The sequence below is a fragment of the Apodemus sylvaticus genome, chromosome 19 (genome assembly GCF_947179515.1).
Source record: "Apodemus sylvaticus chromosome 19, mApoSyl1.1, whole genome shotgun sequence".
NCBI lineage: Eukaryota > Metazoa > Chordata > Mammalia > Rodentia > Muridae > Apodemus > Apodemus sylvaticus.
In genome coordinates this window covers 44,288,484-44,314,150 of record NC_067490.1, presented here as the reverse complement: position 1 = coordinate 44,314,150, position 25,667 = coordinate 44,288,484, and the positions used below count along the sequence as shown (strand labels likewise).

Sequence of the window (25,667 nt, the reverse complement as noted above, 5' to 3'; positions counted from 1 at the left end):
ACTAAGGAATGTTTGTGAGTCTCTTCCTCACCCGAGGGCGAAGCAAGGCGGCCCCCCGCCCATGAGTTAAATGAGCCTTTGCTAGACGGTGAATCTGTTGATGCATTTATCTTAGATGTTGTTGCTCCTATAACCACGAGGAATAAAGGTTTCTTGGTTATAAGCCACCGTGTCTTGCTGAGAACAAGGCACTGTCTGTAACAAGCCCATGTGTTTAACAGCAGCTCAGAGGGACCAAACGGTGTCACTGGGAGTGAGTTACCCCGGCAGACCATGGAGTGACATGCATCTGACATGGCTAGACACAGCTCAGTCCAGCTTTAGCATGTCAGGTTTTTGTGCCTCATCTTCTCGTTGGAGTTTTCTGTGTGAAACAGTAACATTTTTACATTTACACTCATTTCAAGCTGTTGAAGAGTCCACGTGAAAGATTCAGAAAGATTCGTAACGTTAATGACATTTCCCCAAGTCTGGCCTTCTGGATAGCTTCTACAATCATTTGGGTTAATTTTCCTTTGTCCTGGGGACTGTCCCCAGGACACATGCTCTATCACTGAGTCCAGCCAAGTCCCTCTCTCCGTTTTACATTCTGGGACAGAGTTTTACTAACTTCCTCAGCTGCCTCTGAATTCACTCTGACCCAAGCAGGCCTTGAACTTGAGATCCTCTTGGCTCTGCCTCCTTGGTAGCTGAGTCACCAGACCCGGTGACAACCTTGTGTAATGTGCGTTTTCCTTCTGGGTAGGTTATTTGAGGAACTCTATGAGGACCATGGAGACACCCTTTCCCTGCAGTATGGAGGTTCTCAGCTGGTTCATCGGGTAAAAACCTACAGAAAGATCGCGCCATGGACCCAGCACTCCAAGGACATCATGCAGACTCTGTCCCGGTACTATAGCAACGCCTTCTCGGGTAAGTCCTGGCAGTGGGTGGTCCAGCTCACACTTCAGCTGGTTTTCCCCTGGTACACGGACTCTTCTCTTTTTACCTCTTTACTTAAATAAGCTTTTAATTTGTACATTTAAATAAAATGGACTTTGTGACTTAGAACGCACCCAAAAACGATTTGTTCGATACGTAAATAAGTAAATATTAAGGTACTTTTGGAGACTGGTTTCACATATCCCCCCTGGTTGGCCTCAGTCTTGCTGAGTAGCAGAGGGTGATCTTGAACTTCTGATCTTCCCGAATGCTAGGATTGCGGGAGGGCCCCTCTATGTCTGATGTATAGGGTACTAGGAATTAAACACAAAAGGTTGTGCATGCCAGGCAGGCAGTCTGCCAACGGTCACTAGGCCCAAGTTCTGTGTTTTAAAGTAGGGCACTGTGGCACCCCCGCCACTCAGGATTACAGTGTTTATGTGACAGACGTGGTTGGATTTCTAGACTCTTCCTCCTCGAGTCTTTCTCCTTCACTGTTTCTGAATGTAGAAATTGGAAAGTGTTGAATCAATTTTTTCCAATCTTGGTAGTTATTTGTGAGTGTGTCACTCAATTTAAAAATGTCAGCTGGAAGTGAATAATAACATTAGCACTAAATTACTCACCTAATCATACTTTTATGACCTGCAAGGACTAAATCGTCCGAGTACAGGTTTCCAGTGGTCCTGGTCCTGCCTCCATTCAGAAGCCATCAATCAATATATAACGCTTATCACAGGCTGAAGCGATTATGACACACATTTCCCTGCACAGTTCCTGCAGGAAGAGCCCAGCGGTTGATCCTGTGAGAGTTCCTCTCTTGAACGGAAGAGGGACAAAACCTTGAGGGGCTGTGGGAGGAGGTAAAGTTGTTCTCTGGGATGAACTGCCGTTGCCTCTCCCACTCCCACACCTCAAGTGAAGGGAGAGAACGGCTCCAGCGGGCTCTAGGCGCTGCCCTTGGAGGGACCCCAAGTGCTCACTGTGGAGGTTACACATCAGATCTACAGCAGAGGGATGGCCGCCGAGAGTGCTATATGCTGAGAACTGCCTGCATACTTAGAGTAAACCTTACTGAGCAGGAATGTTTAATGGTAACCAGATGGAGCCTTCTAGAAACAGGCCGTCATCGTTGGGCTGGCCTGGGCCCTACCTAATGAGTTGCCCTGGAGGATCAAGAGGCCCTGACAGGCATGGATCAGAGGATAGAACTGGAAGCCTTCCCTCAAGCGAAAACGTGCGTGTGCTCATACTGAGGGAGTTGCGAGAGAGTCCGGAACGATGGGCGCCTGAGAAGCATCCCCAGGCTTCAACATTTATCCTCAGCGTTTCCGAGGCGAATGGAAGTGAGCCAGCTTTGGCTCTGTTCGCATGCAACAAGGAAACACGGCAAAGCAGCACACTTTCATTTCCACGGTTTTTGTGGGTCACTGGTCCAGGCACAGGTGGGGGTGGGGATGGGGGTGGCGACTCCTGCTTAGAGTCTGAAGGCTGCAGTGAGGATATTAATCAGGCCATCTCATTTGAAGTCCTAGCTGGGGAAGGAGCCACCCCAAGTCAGAGTGTTTGTTGACAGAATCCAGTTCTGTCCTGTAGGACACAGGACGCTTGCTGCTTCAGAAATGGCTGTGCAAAGAGAGCCTGGTGGTCAGGCTGCTGGCAGGACAGTCTCCGTAGGTCACTTAATGCTGAGAATGACATCCTGCCGCATGCATGCCCACTGATCAGAAGCAAGCCGCAAGTCCTGCTCACGTAACTAAACTGCCAGCGTGACCAGCAGACACTGGCTTCCAGTTGTGGACGCCGGAAGTCTAACAGCGTCAGCAGTGCAGTTCCCACTGACAGCCGTCGCCGGGAATCCGCCCTTGCCTCTATCTGCCGGTGGCTGGCAGGCCTTGGTGTCTGTTGACTGGCACAGCAGTGCTCTTCTAGCCCCTGCCTCCAGCCTTCCCACCCGCTTTGCTCCTTGTATTGAGGTCGGTCTTCGTGACGTTCTCTCCCACGTTTCCCTTTCCTTTTCATATGGGGACACCAACCAGCCTTACGTGATCAAGAGCCTGCTGTACCCTGGTGTGATCGCATCTGAATTTGATTATATCTATGAAGATGTTATTTCTGAGTATGATCACGTGCCCTGGCATGTGGGGTTCGGCCTTCCAGATCCCTGTGGAGACAACATGGAGGGCAGAGACAGACTCCTGGGCATGGACCTCCATGATACAGGCTTAGGACTGCTCTGAGAGAAGCAGCGTCCATCCACCCTCCCGCCCCCTCCTGTCACCATTGCCCTTGCAGTGGGGATTCTGATGGACACTTAAGGGCCAAGGCTGCTTAGCAGGACGAGAAGACAGAAATGAATGTAGCTATGTAGACGATTTAGAAAGAAAGGCACCGTTGAGAGGATGACGCTGGGGCCGGAGATCGGTGTGAACAGATAGGATGGGACAGCCAAGTTATGCAAACGGAAGGGTGGGATGCTATGAAAGGCTCTGTGAGTAACGCGGCTGTAACACGTCTTTATTTTAAGAAGCGTGGTGTCACTGGGGCGTGCACCTTATATTGTCACAACTGAGTATTACATAATGCTGAATATAGAAGGATTTTCTTTCAAGTATTAAAGACCACTTTGCCACACAATCAGTCCTATGCAATGCCTCTGGGCTGAGCAGGAAGATATGCAGGATTAAGACACTAAGGCACTGATATTAAGTGGTTGGGAATTGTGCCCTATGTGTATAGACAGATGGCTGCCGTGTGAACCTCCCTTCGGACCTCTTGTTGGGCCCATTTTAAACATAGTTCTTAAAGCTTAGCGCTGATACTGAGGCCCGTGGTCCCAGTCGGGAAGCTGAGGCAGGAAGACAGGCGAACCTATGAGTATGAATGCAGCCTGGGAAACATAGCATGGTCTGTCTCAAAGTACACACATGCACATGCCTGCACACACATGCAACAACAGTTCTCGAGGCTTCACATGTCAGTGTGCTCAGGCCTTTGTCTCCAGAGAGCGTCTGCTGGGTTCCAGCCTGACACGTTTCTCAGGCATGTGGAGGACGCCATACTGGAAAGGCACAGTTAGCCAGGTACTCTCCTCAGATGCCGGGAAGACCTTCAATTCCCTGTGAAACTGCCGCCACCCCTGTAATATTTAGATCTTGCTAAGCCTGCATTTTCTTGTTTCAGCATCTTGATTTCAAATCCTATTATGAGGGGAAAAACCAGACTGCCTGCTGTAGTTAATAATAGAGCACACGCGCACACACAGACACACACACACACACACACACACACACACGCGCATAAACACACACCATACATATGTATAATTTGTAAATGTAGTGAATACATAGAAGTGGACCATATCCTCTTCAAACAGATTTCAAAAAACAAGATGCATGCTCACCAAGTGAGGACTTATATGCTCGCCCAGGGAGAGAGGTGATCATGGAAGGCAGTGCAGAGCTGATTCCCAGAGCCAGGAGCTGCTCTCCGGGGACACAGCATTCCTCTTTGACTCATTTCTGAAAGGGAACCTGCAGGGGAAGGCATGGAGAACACTTCAGCTTGTCACAGATAGCGAGATGACCTTCCGAGGTCATCACCATGACAACAGAGTTCAGTGAGTAAACCGTATAGCAACAAATGTCCTCATAGCATCTGGAAAGCCGCTGATAATGGGTAAAGCCGAGTCTTCACCCCTTGTGCCCCCACAGCAGTTAGACGTGACAGGGAAAGCTCTAAGTTGTCTCCCTCAGCTCAGGTTGGAGGGAACACACTGCAGACAGCATGGCAGTCTCAGGACACAGTTCCCTGGCACAACCATCTCAGCCCCCTAGAATAGCTGCTCCACACCTTGTCCTCTCTGCTGACCGGAACCCCAGCCACTGACACTGGCTCACACTTCACCGAGAAAATCAAAGTCATGGAAGGGAACCTCCCTTCCCTGCCAAATGCAGAAACCATGCATATCTGCACAGAGCCTGCTCTTGGAGTGTCCCTGCCCTCTGCTCTGCTCTGTTCTGACTTGCAACCTGCTCTTCTGTTCCTATAATATACCCTTGTTGCGCACAGTTCCTCTGTGTTCTATGTCACTTCTGTTAACAAGAGCCCAGGAGTGTGTTCCATCCAACCTCCCATCTCTCTCTAACCCACGTCTCCCTGCTGCCGCAGCCCCGGCTCTCTGCCCACCTGAGCAGAGCCTCTTCCTTGGTTCCTTCTCTGTCTCTCTCTTACCCATTCGACTTTGGTCTGGGCCAACACTTCCTCTTTCCCACAACCCCTTTCGCCCAGACTCTGGATGGCTGCTCTATTTCTAAACCTTCATCCTCTCTTCTCCGTCTACACTTTTGCCCTCAGGGCATCCTTGTATATTTGATAATCAGACACATCTCCATGCCTCCCTCACCCTCCGGTTGACTGACCATGCCAATATTCCACTTGCGTTCTCTACCGAGAAAGCCAAAATGAAAGTAAAGTCAGCGTGCTGGTTAGCCCCGGTGCTACACACAGGCTTCCTGGCCCTCTCTGGCTGGTGGCAGAATCCCATGCCGTCGTGGGACTGAGTTCTCATGCCCCGTGTTCTCATGGGCATCTGGCTCTGACTCCAGGGGCGACTTGTGACTTGTTCTGTTTTATAGCCCTCACTGGCACACTGAATCCATTTTGTCCTTCAGATTACTATATGGTCTTCCCTGACTGCCTCTTCTGCCTTTAAAGGATTCACATAACTACAGATAATTTAAAATAATTTCCCTGTTATCTTGAAGTTGTTATGAGCAATTCCATTATATTTGCAAAATCCCTTTTACAATACAGTGTAAAATATTCCTCAGTAAGACACTAGGGAACAAGGGTGTTAGGTCCTGATTATTCTCTTCCTACCATATTTCTCTAATATATCTGAGTCTCAAAGTAACTGTGCTTGGTGAGGTACACTGTAATCATAGCACTTGTGATGCTAAGGCAGAATGATCTTGAGTTCAAGGCCAGTTTGGGCTACACAGCAAGTTTAAAGCCAGGTTAAGCTACACAGTAAGACCCTGACTCACAGAAACAAAGGTAGAGATGTGGTTTATTGGTAGAGCCCATGCCCAGCATGTGTAAGATCCTGGATTTGACTCACAGGCACACACACAGACATACACACACCCCACACACACCCACCATATACCCCCTACATCCACCACATACCCACCACACACACAACATACCCATCACATACCCACTACACACACTCACATTGCATATATAACATACCCATCACATACCCACTATACACACTCACATCACACATATAACATACCTATCACATACCCACTACACGTACAACATACCTATTACATACCCACTATACATACACACACACACACACATATAATATACCCATCACATACCCACTACACACATACTCACGTCACACATATAACATACCCATCACATACCCACTACACATACAACATACCTATTATATACCCACTACACACACATACATACACACTCACACTCACATACAACCTACCCATCACATACCCACTACACACACACACACACACACACACACACACACACACACACACCAGCCACACACACTCCTCTCAAACATACCATTTCTGAGCCAGAAACCCTTCATTATCTTTAACCTGTTTTCTCCACTCATTTTTTCCACTTCATACCTAAGAACCATCCTTGAATCCTTCAGGTTCCTTACCCGCCATCTTACTCACAATCCCCTGTGTTAGCAAACCTGTTGACTCTATGTCCTAAATACAAATGGGCTGCTTCTGTCATTTCTCCCCTCCCCTCTTCTCCCCTCTCTGTTCTCCCTTCCCCTTCCCTCCCTTTCCAGCCTTTCACAGGGCGATCCAACCCAGGGCTTTTACAGGCCAAATAAGTATTTTCCTACTGCGCTGTGCCCCGAGCCCTCTCCACAGCAGACAATTTGTGCAGCAGCAGCTCTCAGAGCTGTGGTGGCTCCGACTCATCTCCAAGCCGCCTGTCACAACCTGCTGCTCACAGGCAGTGCGGTTTATTTACCTTCCCCGGAGGAACTGCTTACGCTGAGGATGGGTTTTTTTTTAATTGATTCTTTTTGAATTTCACATTCTGCACCTTAATCGCATTCACCGTCACATCTGCCCTCTGCCCTTGCGACCTCCCCCCCCAAAGAGAACAATAAATAAATAAATAAATAAATAAATAAATAAATAAATAAATAAAACAAAATAAATAAGAAAGATCTTGCCATGGACAATGGAGACGGGGTGCACACAGTCTACCCTCTGTCCACACCTCTTTACTTGCCAATGTTCATTGCAATGAGTCACTGGTCTGGTTCAGGCCTCTGCCTTCTGCTACACCATCAATACTGGGTCCTCACTGGGACTCCTCAGCTAGCCTGTTGTTGTTCTGTGTCATGGAGATCCTGCAGGTTTGTCTGCAGGGCCCGCCCCTTCACAGGCCCCACCCCTTCAAGGCTCCACCCCTCAAGGCTCCACCCTTCAAGGCTCCACCCATTCGCAGGCTCCACCCATTCGCAGGCTCCACCCCTTTACAGGCTCCAGCAGTGCACAGATGTAGTAGATGTTGGGGTGGGCTGACTCCAAGCCCTGGATCCTGCACCTGAGCCGCCAGAGTCAGCTCTCCTGCTTTGTCCAGGCCAGGGGTGGGGCCAGCTCTCCTGTCTACAGCAGCCAGCAAAAAAATAGAGCAGCTCTCTCCTGCTTGTGTTGTCAGGGCCAGCTCTCCAGCACTGTCCTGGCCAGGCATGGCGTCAGCTCTCCTGAGGACTGCAGCTGGCGAGGGGTGGGGCTAGCTCTCCCATGCTCACACCCTCAGAGCCAGCTGTCCTGCGCTGCAGGTGAGGGTCACGGACAGCTCTGCCCAGCCCTGAGACATCACCATAGCAGCCCAGACCAGGGGTATCCGAATGGCCTTTGTTGGTGCCATGGGCCATGGATATAAACACAGACCCCACTGCTGCACGGCTGTAGACCCAGACGTGGGCCTCTGTCTTGGCATGAGCCAGGACATCTCTGTGGCCTCAGGTGGCAGCGTAGACTGCTCAGGCCTTCAGTTCTGGCTCTCTTCACGGAGCACACGCTGTTCCACTTCCCCTCCCTCCCATCTCTCCACCACACACTTGGCTCACCCATGTCCTACAGTGGCACGTGTGCCCCTCAGCCAGCGTGACTTACACGTTCTAAAGTTATGTCAGTTCGGGAAAGCTGTTGACCTGACCAAGGCAGCTACCCACACAGACCCAGATTCAGGGCTTTGAGCCGGCGCACCCCAACATCTACCCCCTCTACCAACTGCTGCAGTGCGTGAGGGGGGGGGGTCCTGCAGATCCAAAGCTGATCCTTATGACACCGGGCAGCAGCAGGGTATCTGAGAGGAGTCTGAGTGAAGTTCTACTACTGACTGTGTAACAGAAGCCAGAGGCCTCCAACCAGACCAGCGACTCATTGCAATGAGCGTTTGCAGTAGAGCTGTGTGGACAGAAGGGACAGCTGTGTGACAGTCTGTGACACACTGTGACACTGCACAGCTTCCATAGCAGGAGTTGTCTTGTTTTCTCGTGTTCTTTTGCTGGGCGGTCACAAGGGCAGAGGGCAGATGTGAAGGGACAGAAAGTTGAGTAGGATGGGTGTGCGTGATGTGAAATTCACAGAGTCAATACAATGATTAAAAAGTTAAAAGTAATTAAAAAATAAAGTTAAATCAGTCCTATCACTCTTCTCTTCAAAACAGACAAAAACAAAGACACTTCCTGGGGTTTCCGTTACCTTTAAAATCAACCGTCTTCCCACGACTGGGGGACACGGGCTGTGGCGCCCCTGTCATCCTTGGCTGTCCATTGCCACCCCCTGCCCCTTCTCTGCTCCACCCTGTTCTGGTTTTGCACGGCTTGGTTCCCTTCGGGTCTTTGCAGTTAGGTCTGTAGAGCACAACCTCCTTCCTTCCCTAACTCCCCCTCTCTGTCCCTGGCTCCTCCCATCACACACACACACACACACACACACACACACACACGCACACACAGACACACACACACTGACACACATGCACACAAACACACACAAACACATGCACACAGACATGCACATAAACACATGCACACAGACATGCACACAAACACACACATATGCACACAGACATGCACACACAGACACACACACACAGACACACACAGACACACACACACAGACATACACACACAGACATGCACACAAACACACACAAACACACAGACACACATGCACACAAACATGCACACACACAAACACACACACACACACACACACAAACATACACATCAGCTTCTTACTAAATTATAAAACTTCAACAGCCAGGTTCTTGTTATCCTTGTATCTACAATAAAGAGCGTGGAAGGTTCTAGAATGATTGATTTCTTTTCAATTAAACCTTATGTGTCTATTTTAGTAAGTACAGAGTATCTCACAAATAAGTCATAATGCCCACCCCCAGAGATGACCAGTTGCTCATGTTTAGGCAAATGTGATTGTATGTCTTCTGTGGCTCACATGATTTATAGTCTGCGCTTGCCCTTTGCAATGATGTGAATAAACTTGGTGGTGCTATCTGTTCTTCAGCAACATGCTGCTTCGTAACAGTATGGCACTTTATCCTTTAGAAGCGCTATTTAGTTATTTTTACTGTATGTCCGGGATACTCCAGAGTAAATTCTTTGAACACAGCCTTTTGTGTGCCTCTTACCTATACTTGTGTGAAGTATAGGTTTAGAAGCATATTTCTAGGTCGAAAGCCTCACCACTGACAAAATGCCTGACAGAAGCCTAAGGGATGAGAGATTTGCTTTAGTCCATCTCTCTGTAGAGTTTGTAGAGCACCTGGAAGGCAGAGGAAGAGGCAGGCAGGTCTCTAAATTCAAGGGTAAAATGGTCTGCATACTGAGTTCCAGGATAGCCAGGGTGATGTAGTGAGACCCTGTCTCAAAAAGCCAGAAAACAAACAAACAAAAGTGTCTTGGGCTGGAGAAATGGCTCAGAGCACTGGCTGTTCCTCAGAGGTCCCGAGTTCAGTTTCCAGCAACTCCTTCGTAGTGAACAACTGTCTAAGACTGTAGTTCCTTCCGTGAGACCGGATGCCCGCCCTCTTCTGGTGTGCAGATGTACCTGTAGACAAAACACTCATAAACATAAAATAAATAAGTCATAAGAAAAAAGTATAATAAGTGCCCAGCCAATGCTCAGTCTTGTAGGGTGGCCTTGTAGCCCAAGCTCAGGTGACTGTGCCACCACAGAGACACTTTCTGTTGTGACAGCGGCAGTGGCAGCTTCGGGACCTCCCAGTGATCTATGAAGGGTTACCTGTGAGTCTGAGGTGCCTCTGCCGCCCCCTCTGAGGTTACCTTACTCACTAGAATTTTAAGGAAGATGATATTTAAAAGGTGAGAGGGACTCATTGGGAACATGGCTTAGAACATGACAAGAAAGCCACTTTAGGCGGCATGAGGCTATTCTGGGGCGCTGTGAGACAGGAATTCTCAAATGCCTTAAGTGCCTTCAAGAAGCACAGAGAAGACAGTTACTGCGAGAGCAGTGTGTTTACTTCAGTCTGTGTGCTGAGGCAGAAATTGGGGTGGGGCTGCCTGTGTCATGTAACACTCGTTTTCCCGCAGCAAATCAATAGAAGGCCCCAAAGACACTGAGCCTAGAAACACATCCCTTTCATATGAATTCCGTTTAGGCTGAAAGGTAAGTGTTGTTTTAATGGGATGCTTCCTGATAAAATATTAATCATAGGCGTACATATCTGACGTTTCATTTGCTTTTGCGAAAATGACATGTCCATCCTGATTTCAGGTGTCTATATTCCCTGTAGCTGTCAGAAGAAAATACCTTTTATTTTCTTGGTCCTGCAGCGAGCGGGTAGTCCTCCACTATTTTCAGAAAGAGGTTGTTGTGAATATCTGTGGAAAACTGGACTATCGAGGCCTCCGGGCCAAGTGGCAAGAAGGAAATGAGCAGGAGGGGTGAAGGCAGCGGGAGGAGAGCGTGCGGGTGGGGAGGGCAGGCTGAAGAGCATTGCAGCGCGCTTGCCTACTGCCAAGCATGACGGGGAAAGGGCACAGGACACGTGCCAGTCAGGTTTGTCACTTGATGGCACTGCCGTGTGGGAGGACTGTTGAGGGGGCAGGTGAGGTGGATGGGGCTGTTGTTCACGTGCTGCTGCTGCCTTCATTGTCACCGAGGGGCCAGTCTTGCCTTTGAGGGGCAGCGAGGCTGTGAACAGCACTTCTGCTGAAGCAAGGGCGTTTGGAGTGGGAGCCGCACAGCTGACTTGGTCGAGGTCACGCAGCAGCAGGACTTCTGTAGGAATTGGGTCATTTTCCCCCCACAGCCCTACTTGTCTTTACAACAAAGTGCCATGTTTACTTGAGCTATGTAAATAGGTCCTGAGGGTGAGTTTTTATTTTAAAAATAAAACCCACTCTAAATATTGTGTGACTTTCAAGCTAACATTCAAGAAGCCATTTCTATCCCCCGTCCTTTGTGTTCTGAGAGGCTTCAGGTGAAAGGAAACCATCAGAAAGAAGGAAGGCTTTTCATCTCCTCAGAACTTGCATGACTGAGTTGTGTGTGTGTGTGTGTGTGAAATTTAAAATATCAATGTGTCTTCTTTAGAGATCTGTTCTAGGAGGCTACAGTTGGGTTCATGTCACCGGAGATGTCCCCCTGGGCAGACAGCAATAGTAATGGGTTTTCTGAAATCTCTATATTTTGCTTTTTAGATGCTGATAGACAAGATTCCATCAACCTGTTCTTGGGTGTTTTCCACCCCGCAGAAGGGAAACCTCATCTCTGGGAACTCCCCACAGACTTTTACCTGCATCACAAAAACACCATGAGCCTCTTACCCCCCAGAAGGAGGTGAGTCTGCTCCCCTAGTCTACCTCCGAAACTCACAGTTGGCGGCTGTACTGAATAACTGTCGTAGGACGTGAGTGTCACGTGAGTGGCGTAGAGCTCTGAGTCTCAGCATGTGTGCCCTGGCTTTCAGCTTGGTGATTTCTGGCGAATCATGACTGGTAGCTGGTTGTTCTGCATGGTCCCTGGAATCCGGATAAATCTATCTGGATGTAGGATGTGGTGCAGAACACCTAAAGCAAGCCAGCGACTTCATTCTCGAATGTTTCCTATAAATGAGAAAGAAAGCCAAGACTCACGGAGTCCATCTTGGGGCGTGGTAGCTGAGTAGTGCTCACTGTGTTACAGTAAAGCTGCAGAATGTTTTCCAGTGTTCTTTCTTCCAATATAAATAGCTCTGGGTTAATAGTCCAGACAAGAACCCAGAGCAGTGACTGTTGGCAGATGGCCACTCCTGCCAATCTGGCCTTCTGGAGGCCTTCACCAGTGCAGGCCGTTTGGTTATAGTTAAATCAGTGATGACACTCTCAGAAGAGCTGTGCACGGAGGGACTCACCTTTAATCTTAGCAGTAAGATGCTAAGGCGGTGGGATTGCTGCAAGTTTAGGCCAGCCTGGCCTCCAGAGTGGGCATGCGTTAACCTTTAGCCCATAAGATTTTTCTGAAAAGAACAGTTTCCCCGGAGCAGCTTAATATGGTGTCAGGTATGGTGAGCCTACGCGTTGTGTGCATTTGAGTTGGAGTATCAATACGCGTGTGGCGTTAGACAATGTCTGTGACCTCTCTGACCCTCATTTTCCTCATGTGCAAGATGTGAACAGCTGGGTGCACCCCGCAGAGTCATCGTGAGGCTGGGTGCACCCCGCAGAGTCATCGTGAGGACTTAGGACCCCCCCCCCCCCCCCCCCGCTCCTCCATGTTCTAAGTGAGGCGTCCGCCCGCGCTGACCTGATGAGTCGCGCCTCTTGAGCAGCATATAGGAAACTGGAACCTGGCCGGTTTGCCCTGAAAGCAAGTAGTGCCGCAGATCTCCCAGAGAGCTTTCTTCTCGCAGCCTCTGGGAGAGACAGCAGAGTTGCTTTGACAGTTCTTTGGATTGTTGCCAGCTCTGCTCACTGTGAGCACAGACCACAGACAGTCCAAACCGCTAACGTAGCTGGAAAAGTCTGGGCTGCGGCAAGAAAATTTAAAATGTGAGCAAAGCCTCAGGCTTAGCACTTTTGTTGATTCGCTCATATTAGAATGAATACCTTAATTCATGGGTTTTCTCTATAAATGAAGCTCTGTGCATTTTGAAATTATAATTATTGTTGAAAACGATGATTTATTACCAATCTTATTGACAAAAATTTTGAATGAATAATGTCTTATGAAGTTTGTATAAACACTTGCACTTAGCTTTGCTGGTAATTGACCAAAGGAAAATATGGTTGGTTTTCTGAAATGTTACATTACCCAGTACTGAAACAATTAATGTACTACCTGGAAACAACCAACACCCCATTCTCTGCAGCAGAAATGATGTACGTATTGACAGGTATAAAGCTGCTTGCTTACCTTGGGTTACATAATTGAGGCAGGTGGTTTGGGAGCCTGTGTGTGGGAACGAAAGGAGGCTGGTGTTATATCCTCAGATAGGAGACTGAGGTGCGTATGGAGAGGACGTGCGGTGGCTGAGGTGGTTCAGCCTCTCAGATGATTCCGCAGGAGTAGTTAGAGCACAGTGGTTTCTGACCCAGAAAACGCTGTCTTATCCAGGTGGATAATGCAGCCCCAGCCGCTACTCTACTGCCCTTGTTTGTCCTCTGCGGGATCAGACGGAGCCTGTTTGATTTAAATCACCGGCTGACACTGCTCATAAACAGAGCTTGTCACTTTAAGATGCAGTTAGTGCTTGGGTTGGGATTGTTTTTTTAGTGTCACCCAGCTATATAAGTCATTTTGATGACTGTTAAATCAGGATAAGTCCCAAGGTAAATGAACAGTTAAACCGGAGGTGATATCAGACAAGACTCTCTCATTTATTACGTTTGACCTTAGTTTCCCCTCCCTCTCACCCTCCCTGTCTCTCACCACACCACTCCTCCATTTCCTTCCGCAAAGGGCAGGCCTCCCAGGGATATCCACTGAACATGGATAACATAACAAGTTACAACAAGACTACGCACCTGCCCCCACATTAAGGCCAGAAGAGGCACCTCAGCAGGAAGAAAAGAGTCCTAGGACAGGCAAAAGAGTCAGAGACACCCCTACTCCTATGTTAGGAGTCCCACAAGAAGACAAAGCAAAACAACCATTACATGTATGTAGAGGACCTGGTGGGTCAGACCATACACACTCTGATTGGCATGTATGTAGAGGACCTGGTGGGTCAGACCATACACACTCTGATTGGCATGTATGTAGAGGACCTGGTGGGTCAGATCATACACACTCTGATTGGCATGTATGTAGAGGACCTGGTGGGTCAGACCACACAGACTCTGATTGCCGCTTCAGTCTTTTGAGGCCCTCTAAATCTTGCTTAGTTAATTCCATGGGCCATGTTCTTGTGGGATTCTGTCCCCTCTAGCTCCTACAATCCTTCTTCTCCCTCTTCCAAGCTCCCCCAAGCTCCCCCTGCTCTTTGGCTGTGGGTCTCTGCCTCTGCTCCCATCCATTGCTGGGTGAAGTCTCTCTGATGACAGTTGGGCTAGGCATCAGTCACATGACCAATCAGTTATACTCTGTGAGTACAGCAGCCTGTCAGTAGGAATCGTTTCATTTACCCTTTGCCAGTTGTGTTTGGTTCTATTGTCGGTGTCTGGGCTACTCAGTCTCTGGTTCCTGGCCCTCCAAGCAGTGTCAGGTGTTCGTGGGTCTCAGTTGGAGCCGTCACTGGTTGGCCATTCCCACCTCTCTGGGCCACCTGTACCCAGCACACCTTTCAGGCAGGACAGATTGTAGGTTGAAGGTTTTGTGGGTGGGCTGGTGTCCCAGTCCCTCCAGTGGAAGCTCTGCCTGGTCACGGGACAGATGGCCTTAATGCATAAGTGAGAGACACAAATGTGAAGGAACCGGACCCTGGGACATCTCCCGGGGTTGTGTGACAGACCCACCCAAGTCACCGTTCACGGTCAGTCACCTGCTCTGATTCTGCTTCCTAATCAGGAAAGCTGTGCGCCCCTGGGCGTCAGGTGAGATCGTTTATAACCTTAGCGCCCACTGAGTCCGGCTGGTGTTCTCTGACCTTTGTTCTGTAACAGGATGCTCATTCAATCTGGAGACTTGGGCACTGTTTCATCCCTTATATGATGCAATAGCAATGATCACTTGATTATGCATTCATCTGGGTCTTCAAACTTGGTGGCTCTCTTGTCCTTAGCCTGTGTTTACCAATGATGTAATGTTTTTTACTGATAACAGAGGGGGACATAGAACTTACTCTAGTAGCCACCTCTGTTACTTTGAACCCCATATGTGATGAAATGGCTCAAACTATTCGCTGAACCTTTGCTCAAAGCCTGGTCAGTATGTCATGTGTTACCTCAGATGCCTGTGAAGTCCCCAGCCTGTTTTTAGATATTTTTAGCTATTACACATTAATTATTTCATTTATTTTTAGAGTTGGTGGATTTTCTGGTCCTGCTCACAGTCTGGTATGTGAGTACCCTATCTAACCAGAGTCTCCATCTTTCCTATGTTTGGCAAGCCTAGGTTGGTGCCCAGACTGTGCTCCCTGGAAGGAGCAGGTCATTGATACGATTCCTTACACGTTGTTTCTCGCCTTGCGCAGAGATCCACTTCACTGACATCTTGCTTGCTGACCCTCCTCAGCCCACCGTGCCCTGTGTGTTGCAGTGGATATTAAAGTCTATCCGAAGCTTGCGGCCATGTCCGCGGCAGTGGTCACAGGCTGGCCTGAGTTTTGCCAGTGATGGTGAGACTGCCGGGACCACCACTCAGTGTCTGCAATCTGTTCACCATTAGGTGTAGGACTCCCTACTGACTGTAGCTGTTCTCAGCATTGCTGAGACAGCGTCCTTGGGCTTCCTATCCGCTAGAAGCACCATGCCCTTAACTGTATCACGCCCCCACATGGTCACCATTCCAGACAGGCGAAAGTATACACTTTGCCTGCTGCCTCAAGAAAGAAAAAGTCATTAAGTGCATCCTTTTTATTAGCGAAATACTCCTATCGTATTAAGTCTATAAAATACTTCTTCAGATTTAATCAGCAGGCCATCTTCATCTCCAGTCTTGAAGAATGCTGACTAGAAGCTGGGGCGTGCCATCTTACGACTCCATCCATCCAACGCTGTGGTACTTCCTGGTTGGGATGTGTTGACAGTTGTCAGTCTTAAGGATGCTAGTGCCCTGTCCGTGGCTCACAGACATTGGCTTCTTTGTTCATGTTGATATATCTTGTTTCTAGGAAGTCTCAGGTAGCTGGGAGAGTTAGAGATGATCCATCTTAAATTTCCCTTTGATCGAAGTAACCCAGTGGAACTTAGCACTCTCAATACTGGGAATGATTTATGGGGCATTGTATACAGAGGAGGAGGTTCTCCAACATCTGTGTCCTGTTCTGTGATCCCCCAGCCCCAAGGCAGATTCATGCCCTGCACAGACATCTTCTCTGTGAGCAAATGCGCCTCTCACCCCCTCTCTCTCAGTCAGTTCTCTCCAGGGCGTGTCTTTCTCATGGGCTTCTTTATTTCTGAGACACACCCAGGACTTAGGTTTTTCAGAAAATATTCTTAAAACCATTTTATATTACTTAAGGAAATGCACTCTAGTAATGTGGTTTTAAAACCTGTGGCCTGGTCTCAACTCACTGAGACAAAGGTATTTCTTAATTCTAGTTGCCCATCTGTCTTACCTAACTTTTCTGTCACTGTGACACTGAAGAGCAGCAGAGCAGTGACAGAGAGCTTGTGTCATAGCAGGAGGCAGAGAGAGAGAGACAGAGACAGAGAGAGACAGAGACAGAGAGACAGAGACAGAGAGAGACAGAGCAGTGACAGAGAACTTGTATCATAGCAGGAGGCAGAGAGAGAGACAGAGAGAGACAGAGAGACAGAGAGAGAGAGACAGAGACAGACAGAGACAGAGAGAGAGACAGAGAGAGAGAGACAGAGACAGACAGAGAGACAGAAACAGAGAGAGAGAGACACAGAGAGAGACAGATAGAGACAGAGACAGGGAGACAGAAAGAGACAGAGACAGAGACAGAAAGACAGAGAGACAGAGAGAGACAGAGAGAGACAGGGACAGAGAGACAGAGACAGACAGAGACAGAGACAGAGAGAGACAGACACAGACAGAGACACAGAGAGACAGAGAGACAGAGACAGAGAGACAGAGAGAGACGGAGACAGAGAGAGATAGAGAGACACAGAGAGAGACAGAGACAGAGAGACAGAGACATATAGAGAGATAGAGAGACAGAGAGAGACAGAGACAGAGAGACAGGGAGAGACAGAGGGAGACAGAGAGAGACGGAGACAGAGAGAGAGACGGAGACAGAGAGAGATAGAGAGACACAGAAAGAGACAGAGAGAGAGAGATGGAGACAGAGAGAGATAGAGAAACACAGAGAGAGATACACAGAGAGAGACGGAGACAGAGAGATAGAGAGACACAGAGACAGACAGAGAGACAGGAAGCGCGCAGAAACTGGGCCTGCCCTGGGCTTTTGAAACCTCAGAGCTGTCCCACAGTGATATACCTCCTCCTACAAGGCCACTTGTAATGTTTCCTAGATCAGTTCACCAACCAGAGCGTTCAAATCTATGATCCTGTGGGGACCATTCCCATCCAAACCACCGCATCCGTACAGTGTGCTCTACGTTAAGACTCATTCCTTAGACAACGTCTGCTTCTTTTTCCTAAGCATGCGAATTGTAAGCAACATCATTTTAGCGAGTTCCTTATAGACTGGCTGATATCTTCTCTGCCGTGTTCCTTTGCCTGGGTTAGGCCATCAGAGAGTAGAAGATACACACAGTCTGCCTTATGTGCACGTGGGCCCCATCACACCCCACCCTCCCGACAGTTGGTTTGTATCTTTCTCTGACCTAATTAGTAAGAAAGTAAGTGGAACTAGTATGAATGTCACTGATATGAAGGTGAATTTATCTTTTTAGGTTTCTCATAACCTATTTCTATGGAAAATGTGATTCTTTAATGTTGCTGGGATTGAGGTCTCCTTGGCTGACTTGTTGTTGGGATCTGTTCCTCTCTATTTGAGGCATGGGAATGAGTTGAACCAGAACCACGTCTGGTGAAGTAAGATTCGGAGCTCGCCTGCTCCAGGACACCTGAAGGTCTGCAGCTTACCTCTTCCTGCCGCTGTACCTCATGTGTTGCTGTTAATTTTTGGCGTGGCTCTTTGAACGTGTAGGGCAGTGTCCGATACAGTGTACGGGATCAATAAATGTTGAACAATTGAATTAGGTCCCCATAAGCAGCAGGCATGGCAATTCTTCAGCGTCCTCCCACCCCTACCCCCCGTGGCTTGTAAAACACCAGGATCCCTGCTGGGCCTGCTGTCTTCTGATTTGTAGGAAGGCCAAGGGCTAACTGGCCATGGAGGATGTGGACAGCAAGCCCGGTCAGACTCCAGCAAGCCTCTTCCCTGTCAACACGCTCACACCCGTGTCGCAGGCATCCTGCCCTGCTGCCTGCCCCCGACCCCCCAGTGGGTTCAGCTTGCCGTCTCTGGGCGATACCCTGCCTGTAGCATTCGGATGATCCTCCATCTTTTTTTTCTTTCATAATTAGGACTACTTAAGATCATAATGTCAGCATTTTTATCTTGTAAAACCCATCATGCTAATTTTTCTTTGTAGTATTTTGGGCCATAGGCTTTATTTTTAAACTATTGGAAATCTGATTTTCTTTTAAATTTGTATGCGTTATTTTCACTTTCTAGCTTGTACAGATTTTGACAGAGCTCTTTCTTCTCCTAGAATCTTTACTTCATTTTTTTTGTTTGTTTTTGTTTTTTTTTGGGGGGGGGGGTTTGAGACAGGGTTTCTCTTTGTAGCCCTGGCTGTCCTAGAACTTACTCTGTAGACCAGGCTGGCCTCGAACTCAGAAATCCACCTTCCTCTGCCTCCCAAGTGCTGGGATTAAAGGCATGCACCACCACTGCCCAGCAGAATCTCTATTTCATTAGAATTTGATATACAATTAAATTCTTGGTCTCAGGACTTGTTCCAGTTCTCTCTATATGTCAGAGATGAATATCCCAGAGAAGGCCAGACCATTGGGGTTCTGGATCCTGAAGCTGGCCTCTGCCCATAAGCGGCTGGTGTTCTCAGCTAAAAAGAACAGCGCGCTCATGTTGTGCCCTAAGGGAACTTTTTTTTTTTCTAGAACTATCCAATTTACTCCTTTGTGGTTTCATTGAACTGCTTTATTAACTATACACAAATCCCATAGCAGAAAAGCAGCCTTGGTGCTCAATAGCAAGACTTGGATCACGGCTCACTGTGTACCCGGTGACATTGTCTCTAGAGGAGTAACCTCAAGTCACCATTGTTTATGAGAATCTGTCTTTAGCTCTAACGAAACAACAGCAGAGTGTCTTGGCATTCTGCAAGTCTCTGGTGGAGACGGGAGATGTTGGAAGGCGTGAGAAGCTGATCAGTGTGTGAAACCTGCCATGTCCAGCGCTCTCCCAATGTGCTATCCCAGGAGGGAAAGAACCTTTGAAGGAGAAGGCCGAGGTTTCTATTTGGTGGCTTGTAGAAAGCCAGCATTGATGTTTGGTCCCCTTGTCCCTTTGATTTTTGCAGTTACACTTACTGGTGGACGCCAGAGGTGGTGAAGCATTTGCCGCTGCCTTACGATGAGGGTGAGTACCGGCCTCTCGCATTTCTACTACGGATTTCCAAACTATGCCTTTAAAGGCTTAAAGCATTGAAGCATTTGATGCTCTGTCTTACAGAAGAAGCTGACTTACTATGCTGCTGTTTGGTTAGGGAAACCATGCGTCCGTCTCTTAGCATATTCTAGGAGGAGATGATTATACTTCCTTTTATCTGAGCAGGCTGTGCACCCTGCGCAGTATGTATAATAAGTATGTGGCTCATACTTATTAGATAAGCTGTGCAAACACTGGGTTGACATAATGATTCATTTTGAGTTAGGACTCATTATATTAAATATTAAATTTTTTCTATGACATTTTAAAGAGATGCAAAGGAAGTTAAGGACACACTTATAAGCAGAACATATATTTTTATGTATGTATCCTAATCACATTGAAACTAAATTTTATTAATGTGTGAGAAAGGCAGGAGAAATTATATAAAGGAATACACTAAATGTACTGTACCTTAGAACAGACTTTCCAAGTTTAAGTTGATGGTGTGAGGTCCGCATTCTTTGACTATATTGGTAATTTATTATTTTGACTTCGGACACAGCCAATGTTCCATTTGTAAAATATGTAGCAGGTGATGAGTCTGTTTAATCTAGGCTTCTGCATCTGAACGTTGGGTGGGGAAGTTCAGAACAGGTTACTAAGGTTATTAAATTATTAATTCCTCTCCCAAGTATGTGCAACTTGAAACTCTGGACAAAATCATTAATAATATTGCTAAGGTGGATTAGTTGTTTTGGAGAAAGGAAAGCACCTTATTTTATGTTGTGTGGCCATGTACGTGTATGGGGGTGTGCCACGGAAGGTGTGTGGAGATCACGGACTCTATCACGTGGGTTCCCAGATGGAGCTCGCATCGTTAGCCTTGGCTGCAAACACCTTTACCTACCTAGCCCCTAACCTGGCTCAGACAGGACTTTACCCAGGACCGTTAGTAGGGTGTGAATGACAGCAGAGAGTTAGGGAAGAGCTGCTGTCCGCTTGATGAAGGCAGGCTGTACAAGGGAAGGATTGAAGAGTAAAAATGGATTTAGGGGAACGAGTAATTAAATTTCTGAAGTAACTCTGCTTTCTACCGTGGACTTCCAAAGACTCACCTTAGAGCTGTTACACGGGCAGATCTGCATTGTTTTGTGTGTGTGTGTGTGTGTTCACGTGTGTGCGCACAGGAATCCCTTTCCTGATTAAGTGCTAGGAACTGGAGCTGGGAAAACTGGGTCAGTGCTGTGTCCATTACAGGCTGTGACAAGGCTGTCTATGAGCACTGATGGTATTCCACACGTGTGTGCTGTAACACTGATGGTATGGCACACGTGTGTGCTGGAGGTACTCTCCTGGCGATTTAGTGACAGGAAGTTGTATTTCTTAGTTATCTGTGCTGCAAACTTAAAGAAGTTGATGGTGAAGAAATTTCACAGATGGGAAGAAGAGATTGATATTCACAACGAGTTCTTCCGGCCGTATGAACTGAGTAGTTTTGATGACACCTTTTGCTTGGCCATGACAAGTTCAGCACGGTATGTTGTGGGTACCTCAAAACTGTAAGCACTGGGAAACTCACATTTCTCTAGTTCATAGAGGTACGTCTGTTCTACAAGCTGCTCAGAGATGGGGGCCTCAAGTCAGAATGCCTCCTGTGATGGGGAGCCTGTGGCTTCAAATTCCTCATTACCAACTGGGTTAATTGTTCTTATTTGATAAGTTGAAATCTGCCCCCTGCTAGCTGTAATTTGCCGCTTGTAATCAACTCAGTATTTTCCATTCCTCTCTCTTCCCTTCCCCTTCTCTCCCCTCCCCTGCTTCTTTCTCCCCTCCCCCTCCCTTCCCTTCCTCCCCGCATTGTGTTAATAGCTAAGTCAGTGTAACTCAAGCTTATCTAAGGCATGCTTTCTCCACAAGGCTCATCACAGGCTTCTTATTGTTAGAAACACTGGATAGCCACAGCCTTGTGCTCAGGGACTGTTATAAACAGCAAGATGGCCAACAGAAAAGACACACAACTGTGAAAATGTAGCCCTGAATAGATGGCTTAAAGGACACTCATTTACAGTGAGAGCAAGCTAACAGCAGAGCCCACGTTCAGGCCTGCGGAGCCTCTCCAGCATGAGGACTGGGTGACTCAGGCTCGGGCTGCGCCTTACAGACACGTGCCGCCTGGGAGTGACTGCAGAAGGGGTGTGGGTTTGTGGCTACACATAGTTTTTAGTGAGTAAGCAAATTCACACTCGTGGAATCTGTGGATACCTTCTTCCTTCTTCTTCTTCTTCTTCTTCCTTCTTCTTCTTCTTCTTCTTCTTCTTCTTCTTCTTCTTCTTCTTCTTCTTCTTCTTCTTCTTCTTCTTCTTCTTCTTCTTCTTCTTCTTCTTCTTCTTCTTCTTCTTCTTCTTCTTCTTCTTCTTCCTTCTTCTTCTTCTTCTTCTTCTTCTTCTTCTTCTTCTTCTTCTTCTTCTTCTTCTTCTTCTTCTTCCTCCTCCTCCTCCTCCTCCTCCTCCTCCTCCTCCTCCTTCCTCCTCCTCCTCCTCCTCCTCCTCCTCCTCCTCCTCCTCCTCCTTCTTCTTCTTCCCCCCTTCCCCCTCCCCCTCCCTCTCCCCTTCCCCCTCCCTTTCCCCTTCCCCTTTTCCTCCTCCTCCTCCCTCTCCTCTTCCTCCTCCTCCTTCTTCATCTCCTCCCCTCTTGCTCCTCCTCTCTATAATTTAGAAACAAAGAAAAATGCAATTGCATTGCCAAGACATTTTCAGTCTATTAAATAGACACTTGGTGTGGTGGCCCAGGTCTATCAGCTCAGCATTTGGGAGGCGAGGGCAAGGACTCCCAGAACTGCTGCTCTGTTGTCCCGGGTTGTGATATCCCTGGCTTCTGCGGTTCAGGAAGATAGACCTTGATGCTGAGGAAGGGACTTGGGCTTAGCTCAATTAGGACATTAGGTTAGCTTCTATGCGAAGCGTCCCCACAGTGGTATGCAAATGAGCCCTGGGTTAATGAGGTAGATGCTGCTCTTTTAATCCATGCCCCTGTTCTTTGATCATTCCGTCCACCTCCTTCAGTGGTCTGGCTTAAATGTACGGTGCACAGGCTTGGGCAGCTGACAGTCTGGCCACTGGCTTGTTTACCTGGGAACTAACTGATAACTAGCCAGATGGTATACTTCCTAGGCGTGCCTGGGATGTCATCACTTTCCAGCAAACCCAACTTTGCATTCAGAGTTCCTCAGCTCCTACAGTTATGAGAGAAGACACCACGGTCACAGGGACATCAGCTATTATTGGGGAGTCCCATCCACCGAAGCGCTCATGAGTACTTGTGTTAGAATATGTGCAGCCCAGAAGCAGGGTTAGCAGGTTACAGTGAGCCAGCATCATCTACAGAGACAGTAAGGTGTATACAGTTTTTTTTTTTAACTTCTTCATTTTTTTCTAGTGATTTTATGCCTAAAACTGTTGGCATTGATCCAAGCCCATTTACCGTGCGAAAACCAGACGAAACTGGAAAATCTGTACTGGGGTAAGATTTGCATATAGAATGAAAATTTAAAGATTCATGTAAAATCGGAGTGCTTGCAGTAATATTCCCATCCAGAACTAACAATGTCACATCTAACAATCTGTTCATTGCATCTCTAATGGTTGTTCATTCATAGCACTGGGCTCATTGAAATGATCACTGTTGAAAACAGAACTTACAGTAATCTCAGCAGCATGCTATATTTTACTAATTTAAATTGAGCACATAATGTGCTATAAAGATGAGGAATAGATGCTCTATAAATAACCCAGCTTCCTTTGTTCCTCAACATAAAATAATTAACATCTGTGCTTATTCTACTTATTGTATTGATTGATTTTAGTTGGCATCTGAATATAAACTGATAAGAACAGATACTACACTTGATCTTAGCCAAAAGGCTGAGAAATGATTGGCATCTGAATATAAAGGCAAGAATACTATCACTGAGAACTTGATGGGTTTCCTGTGCGTGGCTGTAACATTATTTGCAGGAAGAACATTTCTATATCTAATAACATGAAGAGACCCCCCTCTCCCCTCATGTTTGCATCTTCCCACTGAGAGACTGGAGTGAAGTGTGTAGTGTTCTGGTCAAAAACTCTCATTTGCCTCATGACCGTCCTGTTACAGTGGTAACACTGCTTCTCAGCTTGGAGCGGAAGTCACGGAAAGATGTAGACACAGTGTCCCACTTGTATTTAGGATTGCAAGCCCAATTGGATTTAGCTGCGTGTAATTTACACACGGGGTCATATACAAATATTTTCCAGATGCATCACTTCTGTGCCTTAAACCCACGACCTCTCGGGTGTTTCACATCAAGCCTTGACTAGATGCTAAAAGAGTTTAAAAGAAAGTGTTGAGGAGTTTGAACCCAAGGTGATCACGGGACAGATAAACATCTGGACAGCTAGATGGGAGGGAGATCAGCCCAGAAATAGATTAAGTTTTAGGTGGGGAAGATCAGAGTGGAGTTTTGTTTTGTTTTTTACAATATCTAAGTCTGGTGAGATATATTGCATTTTTTTTCTTTCCTGAGATTTTTCTATGTATTGCTATGCTTTTAGTAACATATAGTGAAATATTTTAACAGTAAGGGGCAGGGCCTGGGGAGATGGCTCAGTCAGTACAATCCCTGCTCCACAAGCAGAAGGCTCTGAGTTCCAGCCCCAGCTCCCACAACACAAGCTGTAAGATCTCAAACATAGTCCTCTTTCTGAATTAGAAATGTGGACAATCCCAATTTCAGTTACCAGAAGATGCTACGTGATGAGAAAGCTTCTGCCCCTCTCCCCAACTATGTTTGGCTTATTTTATTTTTCAAGATTTATTTATTTATTTCATGTAGGTGGATATACTGTCACTGTCTTTAGGCACACCATAAGACAGCATCAGGTGCGTGAGCCACCATGAGGTTGCTGGGATTTGAACTCAGAACCTCTGGAAGAGCGGTCAGTGCTCTTAACCACTGAGCCATCTCTCCAGCCTGTCTTATTTTTTTCAATTACGGCAATTTTGTCATGTGTAGGTAAATCCTGGGCTTCCCACTTGAATATGACTTGAATCCAGACACTGGCTTCTCACATAGCCTTATGCTTTGCTTGGCCTTTGGCCGAGGACACAGCTGTCCACAGCGGTGGTTAGAGGTTCAGCTTGCAGATGATTCACACTCACCTCCATCTCCTCAAAGGAACAAAAGCAACAGAGATGAAACTGTCTTGCAGCGGAAAACAGCCGCCAGTGCCCCGCCACCCCCCAGTGAGGAGGCCGTGTCCAGCAGCTCTGAGGACGACTCTGGTACCGACAGGGAAGAAGAAGGCTCTATCTCTCAGCGATCCACCCCTGTGAAGATGACTGACACCGGAGACAGTGCCAAAGTGACTGAGGTGCGGGGGACGGGGGAGCGTGTGCGATCTAGCCTGAGGCTCTGGAAAATGATCTTTAAAATTCTGCTTTTGCTTAGAAGGCCAAGAGCAAGAAAATGTCATGTTACCCAACTCACACTGCTTTGGTGCGGTGCCCCAGGCACGTGGCATGGGATGGCTACATTCTGTGTAGACCCGAGAAATGCTTTGGCCTTTGTTCTTCTCTGTAATGGTAAATTTCTTACCACTTTGGAAGCTTTAAGAGAGGCCTGCCCTTCCTTGAGTATCCTATCCACTTGATGTCTGTTATCCCCCACTGGACACTTGGCTTGCAGGGTTTGGAGCTGGCTTGCAGGGTTTGGAGCTGGCTCCCCCCACAGTCTTTGGATAGCCCTTGTGGAAATGAATCCTGTCCAAATCAATTTACTAATATAGTAAGGAAAAGAAGTGGACAGAAACAGTTGCTTTCTAGAAATAGCTAAAAGTCACAATGCGTTAAGAACTCATCCTGCTAGTTGAGGAGTCAGTGGAGTGATGTTGGCCAAATCTAGCCCACTCGATGTTTGGGAAAATAAAGTTATTTTGGAAACCAGC

General features: G+C 47.5%; 1 protein-coding gene and 1 pseudogene across 1 annotated transcript in view; one reads left to right on the top strand and one right to left on the bottom strand.

Annotated features, from left to right (window-relative positions):
- The window catches only part of Fig4 (FIG4 phosphoinositide 5-phosphatase), a 109,845-nt gene that overhangs the window by 50,304 nt on the left and 33,874 nt on the right, over nt 1–25,667 (top strand). The window contains exons 15-20 of the mRNA XM_052164536.1: nt 746–912; nt 11,696–11,834; nt 19,616–19,674; nt 21,074–21,221; nt 23,122–23,205; nt 24,899–25,094. Of these exons, the coding sequence (XP_052020496.1) occupies nt 746–912; nt 11,696–11,834; nt 19,616–19,674; nt 21,074–21,221; nt 23,122–23,205; nt 24,899–25,094 (793 nt within the window). The remainder of the gene's footprint in view (nt 1–745; nt 913–11,695; nt 11,835–19,615; nt 19,675–21,073; nt 21,222–23,121; nt 23,206–24,898; nt 25,095–25,667) is intronic.
- Nucleotides 23,500–23,618, bottom strand: LOC127670291 (uncharacterized; annotated as a pseudogene).